Below are 6,680 nucleotides of genomic sequence, written 5' to 3' on the forward strand. Positions count from 1 at the left end.
GGCTTAGCTGTCCTGGACAAAATCTGACGATGCGAAATGGGGGTAATACGGAGGGGCATGCATGAATGAAGGAAGCAACTCGCTCAACGCCGAAAAGCTCCAGCTAATCGCCGTCATATTTCACACGCAAACAAACCAATCATCGGTACAGCAACAAAAGCTCACCAGAAGGAAGGATAATAGTGTATATTATCGCGGACGTCCAGGCTCCAAAGGATGACAGAAACCAACAAGAACGCTGAGCACGACCATTCGAAACAGCACGAGACCGCGACGGTACGCGTGCGAACCGCGTCAGACCCTAACCTGACGAGTGGGTTGTATGGGTGAACAAGCCAGAGCGCGTCTTCACGAACGATGAGCAACGTTGCCTTCCGCGATTCGACTATTGCCATTATCGAGACCAGCACGACTCTCATACGTGCAGGTCTCGGAATCCATGACTTGATTCGAACCCCCTCCATCGTACGTCACTTAACATTTCACCAAATCGCGTTCATGTTGCGTTCTTAGCTGAATTCGATGGACGCGTTACTTATGATGATAGGAAATACAAGCACGGGTGGGTATCCGATCAGAGCTCGTTAACAAAAATGGCATAGATTTACAACCGTCTGCGTCGACGAGTCGCGCGCCATCCACGCTTCCAGCGCCTTCTACCGCCAAAGTAACGGATTACCTCGTTGGTCGACAGCTCGACGATGCACTCGCGGCCGGACAAGATCTTGTCATATCCTGGCCTTTCAAAGACGGTGTAGTCTCCGACTGGATCCAGGCAGAAGCACTCTGGTACCTTCTACTTCCTTTCTTCTTACTCTGCATCTTTGTCACGAATCGTATTTCTCTGAGTGACCGACCACCTCATCCCACAGGAAATACACCCTTTTCACGGGTCTTGGACTGCGTCGCGTCCAAAATGAATCCCCAGTCCTCCTCTCCCTCTTCCCAGGCATTCCCCGCTCATCCCACGAACTCGTCTGTCAAATATTCTTCGAACGCTTCAATGTCGCCGCCTTCTCCATCCTCGACCGACCCGTCTCCCAACTCTACGCCGCCAATGCCATCACCGGCCTCGTCGTCGACATCAATGACCACGAGACCGTCATCACTCCCATCTCGGACGGTTTCCCTATACATACCGCACGGACACACGTTTTGGTGGGCGTGAAGGACTGTGAAAGGTTCTTGGCGCAGTTGCTGAGGAGCAATACGAGTGTGATCAAGGAGTTGAAGGAAGTCGTTGGGGCGGAGGATTTAGGAGAGGTGTTGGTGGAGCTTGCGAGGCAGGTATGGAAGGCTGGGTTGGTCAAAGTTCCATCTGGTGCCGGCGCCGCGCGCGAGATTGAGGACGAGGGGGTGACGGATATCGCGGCTGTCATCGTCGCCGGCAAGGAAAAGGCCGTCATCGAGTCAGGCATGAAGAAACGTGCGAACGCTAAGGCTAGCGCTGCTGAACAGGCCCGCGCGAGGGAGATCGAGGCGATGGATTTGGTGACTATCGAGTTTAGGGGAAAGGAGGTCACGCTTGGAAAGGAGAGACATCGGTTCTGCGAGCCTTTGTTTGATGTCGGTCTGTTGAATGCCGTTCATGGGTTGATGGAGGAGAAAAAAAGTCGCGTGGAGAAGGGCCATGCATTGGTTGTTCCGTTGCAAGACGCGGCAGGGCATGCGGTCGAACTGACGGAGTTCGATCAGAGGCAGTATATATGGCAGGGCTTGCTCGTTACTGGCGATATTACTGGCTATGTCAAGGGTTAATTTTCTGCAGACTCTACCGTTGACGGTGCTTGTTCTGACATCTCTTCCCTCTTTCCAGGTATCGCTCCCGCCTTGCAGTCACGTCTGTCACCATTTATCCTGGGCAACCCGGACATGCACATGCAAAACGACGTTCAGCCGAAGGTCATTCGCCTCGTCAAAGTCCCAGAGTACTTCGCCAACTTTCGCGAGCTGGGCGACGGCCTCGCCGCGTTCTTGGGGTCTACGATCGTTGCAAAGGTTGGTTCTCCTTCGATTGTCATTTTACGATATGTTCTCACAAACTTGATCAAACTTGGACGATAGATCATCTTCCATGATCTGAACAGCAAAAACTTTGTTTCCAAGATGGACTACTCAGAGCGAGGGCCAAAAATTGTACTCGAAATGTCGCCTAGTTTGTTGTGATCTACATAGCCTCGACTGTCTTGATATTTATTCCATATAATGCCTTTGTTCCTTATGAAAACCTACAACAAGGTTCGACTTCTCGACATGCTGTCTTCCCAAAGCAGGGTGCAGTGTGCATGTTCGGTTGGTCATGGGATGCCTAATCATAGGATGCAATAGCGTAGGAAAGCATACAAAAAACACTCCGCAAACAAAACCCGGTGGTAAGGCAGGAAGAATTTTGATTGCTCATGCCTGAGCCTCGGCGACGCTGAGGAGGTCACTGTCACCGGGATCAGTGATGGTCATGACACTGTACATAGCATAATACAATAGCAAACGACGTCAGCAAATGTTTGAGAGACGACGGTTTAAGAAGTTTGACGCACCCAACACGGAAGAGCTTTCCGGCTGCTGTACCAAGAGCGACGTTCGTGCCAGCGAAGTGGTGCACGGTCGTCTTGGACAACATGGCGTAGTACTCGATCTCCGACTTGCGCAGAGGGGGGGCGTTACCAGCGATGAGGATGAGCTTAGCTAAAATCCATCCAAACCAACCCATGCATCAAGTACATGGGGATGAACGGCACAACAATAGTGGACAGACATAATTGAATGAAAGGGTTGGTTGGATGGCGGGGAAAGACAGACGAAGGTCAGTTCAAGGGACCTTCTCAGCTTCATTGCTCCAGCCCCGTCGGGTGAGAATGGCAGAAAAGGGTACAGTACCTTTGCCGTTGCGCATCTGCTTGAGAGCAGACTTGTACCCGAGGGAGTACTTGCCGGACTTAACGACGAGGGCCAGACGAGTGGCGATAGACTCGGTGGACTTTGCAGACTTGGACTTCTTGGTGGGGGCCATCTCGTCTTAGTTTTTGGTGGAAGTGGTGAGTAGGGGTCGAGTCTGAGGATGTCGGCTGCTCTGAACTTTTCGAGACGCGCGACGGTGGGTGGCAGCGTGGGAGAGCAGAATTTAGGTTTCGGCAAACTCCTGCTACAGCTACAATAAGGTTCAAATGCCGCCAAAGCACCTTCGTGTCTTGCTTTGGACGTCATTCGTTCTTCCTTTTCTGTCTTTATGAAAGTCGCCGTGTGGGCGTCTGTTCGCATGGACGATAATATAATATCGATTTATTCGACGGAGTAGGCCTTCATTCAAGCTTCTCCGAATACACATAGTGTTCGTTCTTTTCTTGACGCTGACGCACCTGAGCTATCCCATGGATCATCATAATCGGAGGTTTCTGGAACGTGTAAGTACCCAACCCCTTCGCATCTTCCACAGCCTCCGGGCCAGGGCGAAGGCAATCCAGGCCATATCTCGGCCAAGACATCCATCAGGTCCGCTTCACGTTATTGAGGGACGTGATTCATCCTCGAAATATATCCATGCGAAATGCATATAGGCTTTTTGTCCTTCCGGTCCTATAGAACTTCGCGATTACACGAGGAACAGCAGGGAACAACACTCTGGAACCACGCAAGAATGATGCTCGCAAGATTCGACAGGAGACGGGGCGGTTGTGCATCCGCGCTCCCGCCATCTCGTCGTCATCATCCCCCCTTCGGCGGACGACGTCAAAATTCCTTGGAATTGCCTTCGCGGTCCCAACTGGCGATCACGAGCCCGTTCGTTTTCTCGATCTTGGTCCTGGGACCCCCGTTCCTCGCCGGCTACTTTGTATGTGACCTGAACATTATGGAAGGAAGGATAGTCCTCCAGCTTATAAGCCGGAGATCTGCCTGGGGAAATTTGTTTCCGTTTATTCCCCACATTCGCCCTACTTCTCTCTGCGCGCACTAACGCTGTCGCTCGACCTTGAGACCCAAAACAAGAACCGATGTCGAAACATACAAACTATACCCCGACCCATCCTGAACTCTTCGCTGTAGAGTTCAAGCCTGGAGAGTATTCTTCGTCGCTCGTCGCACGAAAAGCAAGTCCTAGTCCACGCACTCAGGGCTTTCTTCGACTGACCTTCCCGTCACATTTGCACAGGACTTTGCAGAAGGCGAGCGAATCGCTCGTCTTGAGGGCCTCACCAAAGGTCCTAAAGCCTACTCATCCGTCCAGTGTGGCCCAAACGTAGATGATCACATCGAGCTCAACTCTGATCTTCTCTACGGTAGGTCATCATCTGTCTTTCCTCGATGGAGAGCAGGATAGCTTACGAAGATGGTCGTGATCTAGTCAACCATTCGTGTGAGCCGAACGTGGCGTTCGATCTCTCTGCCTTGAACTATAAGGAGTGGCACGTCCGCGCTTTGCGAGACATCCATAAAGGCGACACACGTACGTATTGCCTTCTCGCATGTTTTTCTGTCTTTGCACGAGTGAGCAAATACTGAGAAAGCTGTCGTTTCTATCACTCCAGTGACGTTCTTTTACCCGAGTACGGAGTGGAATATGGAACAGCCGTTTGACTGTCTCTGCGGTTCCTCGGTACGAAACACAACCTGACCGTGATCCATTTATGCTGTTGTATTGACCACCGAACCGTAATTCACAGACATGTCTAAGAACTATAAAAGGTGCAGCGTATCTCACCTCGGAACAGCTTCTCGCACGGGGACACGTGAGTCCGTGGATCATGGCCGGCGTTGCGGCGAGGGACACCAAGAGTTCGTAGAGAGACGCTCTGTCGCGAAGGCTCACATATTGTGAACAAGGCGTAAGCGATAGCGACACGCTGAAAAATCCCTAGACGTGGTCAAAATTCGGTAGCCATGGACGGAGGCTGATTTCAGAGGGAGGAATGTGGAGCAATAGGCGACCATTCGTACGGAAGTGGCTGATCCGACTTTGCTTGATGATGAAGTGCAACACGACTTGACGATAGTCCAGAGAGTGGTATTTAAGTGGGATGTTACCGTGTGCTACACGTAGGCAGTAGGCGGGCGTGAGGCTGGGAAAATGACAACGTGTTATTGTTACATCGTTCGTAGAAGGTTCGGCTGGCCAAAAAAGCTTCAACGCATGCAACTAGTGGTATGCCACGAAAACACAATCCTAAATACTGCCCAGGTGAGTTGTCAACCAAACGGGTCCGATAGTCGCAGAATAGCTCTATAATTGTATCAGTACGCCAGTTGAACGGCCGTGAAAAGATCTTGGACACGTACTGCTGTTACTGTATATTTTCATCATCCATGCTCGCTTTCGATTCTATTCGACGACGCAGTGTCGAATCGCCTGTAACAGAATCATCCTCCGCTAAAGGTAGTGGCTCCGCGGGACCGTCGTCTTTCTTGTCCGAAAGTGTTGCTTGGCGTGGAAGGCCCTTGTTCGAAGGAGTATTCCGCCTTGACTCCCAAATAATATAGAGAACGACTTCGGAGAATGCAACGACTGCCGCCGCGAGGAAAGAGAGAAGGACTCTCTAAGCAGAGGCGGACCCGGTCAACGTTCATGATGAAATAAGGCAAGTGCTGCCTAGAGCAAGCAAAGGCGCACCCATTCATCTCTCCACCCAATAGACCCCGCGGCCCACCAAACAGCTCCCCCTGTACCAGCTACACTGAGTAAAGCATTGATCACCGCAACAATTGCTCTCCTGTCGTTTAATTGCCTCTTTGCGTCCTCGGCTGCGTCTTTCGTTGGCACTTGGGCAGGAAAGCGACGGTTTGGGGAGGTCGTAGTTCCTGCAAGAAGAGAGATCATGGTATAGTCTGCTGAATCGAGTGCAGGCACATTTGGCAATGGGGGTTCCTTCAAGGCGGATAGTCCGGCCGGAGAACGCGCCCACTGCGAGAGGTTCAGGAGAAGTTTGTACGGAATGGTTGGCACGTCTGAGGCCTTTTCTGAGGATGACGAGGGTGAAGTGTATGCTGCGATTTTTTCGGAGAGAGGAGGTGATAGTCGACTTTGCACATTTCGCAGAGATTCGAGGAGGTGTGGTTCGAGCGAGACTGTCAAGTCGTCATACGTGTCAGCTATATTGGCCATCCGCACGACAGAAGGATATCACTGTGGGTTGGGTAGAAAAGTGCCTGAAGGTCCAGAGAAAAGATACGTTCGATAAATGGTTAGCTATATTCCTGGTCCCTATAAGGGAACCAGGTTCTTACCTTGCGCTGGAAATACTGAAACATTTCCTTTCTCGGCGGCCAATGTCCGCAGCAGCTTGTCCAGTTTTTAATCGATTTTAACTGATTAATGGTTCCAGAACCTTCCGGAAGAGGGCACGAGATGGTCTCGCCTCTTGACTGCGGACCGCAGATTCCGCCGCTTCGTTTCAGAGTCCGCTCAATATATACTTCGTTCAATCTCCCTTTTTTGAGACCAACAATGCCACTTAAACGTACTCTCCATCCCTCTGCTTTTGAACGCCGCGTTCGCCCTTGCCGGAGGTCTGTCGTGATCGAGGATACTCCTCAATGCGACTGTCCTAACCGTAAGTCCATACTCAAATATCGCAGTAGTCCATTTCTAACGCTCAGGACGTATAGTTAGTTTGCCCTCGTTGCCTTCTACGTTTCATTGCCTTCTTCTGTCGGAAGCGGAATGCAAACTACAACAGGTTCCTGTTGGT

General features: G+C 51.3%; 4 protein-coding genes across 4 annotated transcripts; 2 read left to right on the forward strand and 2 right to left on the reverse strand.

The window, feature by feature from the left end:
• Window positions 1–357: 357 nt before the first annotated feature.
• On the forward strand, window positions 358–2,166 carry STEHIDRAFT_157169 (actin-like ATPase domain-containing protein; the record flags this gene model as incomplete). The annotated part of the gene is made up of 5 exons (XM_007304425.1): window positions 358–465; window positions 548–789; window positions 873–1,753; window positions 1,817–1,998; window positions 2,065–2,166. 5 exons carry the CDS (start codon window positions 358–360, stop codon window positions 2,164–2,166), a joined length of 1,515 nt encoding a protein of 504 aa, XP_007304487.1.
• Window positions 2,167–2,397: 231 nt separating this feature from the next.
• On the reverse strand, window positions 2,398–3,010 carry STEHIDRAFT_157170 (60S ribosomal protein L30; the record flags this gene model as incomplete). The annotated part of the gene is made up of 3 exons (XM_007304426.1): window positions 2,398–2,461; window positions 2,538–2,685; window positions 2,878–3,010. 3 exons carry the CDS (start codon window positions 3,008–3,010, stop codon window positions 2,398–2,400), a joined length of 345 nt encoding a protein of 114 aa, XP_007304488.1.
• Window positions 3,011–3,989: 979 nt separating this feature from the next.
• Window positions 3,990–4,778, forward strand: STEHIDRAFT_131417 (uncharacterized protein; the record flags this gene model as incomplete). The annotated part of the gene is made up of 5 exons (XM_007304427.1): window positions 3,990–4,085; window positions 4,148–4,274; window positions 4,340–4,441; window positions 4,524–4,591; window positions 4,659–4,778. The coding sequence occupies 5 exons, from the start codon at window positions 3,990–3,992 to the stop codon at window positions 4,776–4,778; spliced, it is 513 nt and encodes a 170-aa protein (XP_007304489.1).
• Window positions 4,779–5,276: 498 nt separating this feature from the next.
• Window positions 5,277–6,094, reverse strand: STEHIDRAFT_57883 (uncharacterized protein; the record flags this gene model as incomplete). Its single annotated transcript, XM_007303956.1, has 2 exons — window positions 5,277–5,528; window positions 5,603–6,094. The coding sequence occupies 2 exons, from the start codon at window positions 6,092–6,094 to the stop codon at window positions 5,277–5,279; spliced, it is 744 nt and encodes a 247-aa protein (XP_007304018.1).
• Between the last annotated feature and the right edge of the window lie 586 nt (window positions 6,095–6,680).

This window comes from Stereum hirsutum, assembly GCF_000264905.1.
Source record: "Stereum hirsutum FP-91666 SS1 unplaced genomic scaffold STEHIscaffold_7, whole genome shotgun sequence".
NCBI lineage: Eukaryota > Fungi > Basidiomycota > Agaricomycetes > Russulales > Stereaceae > Stereum > Stereum hirsutum.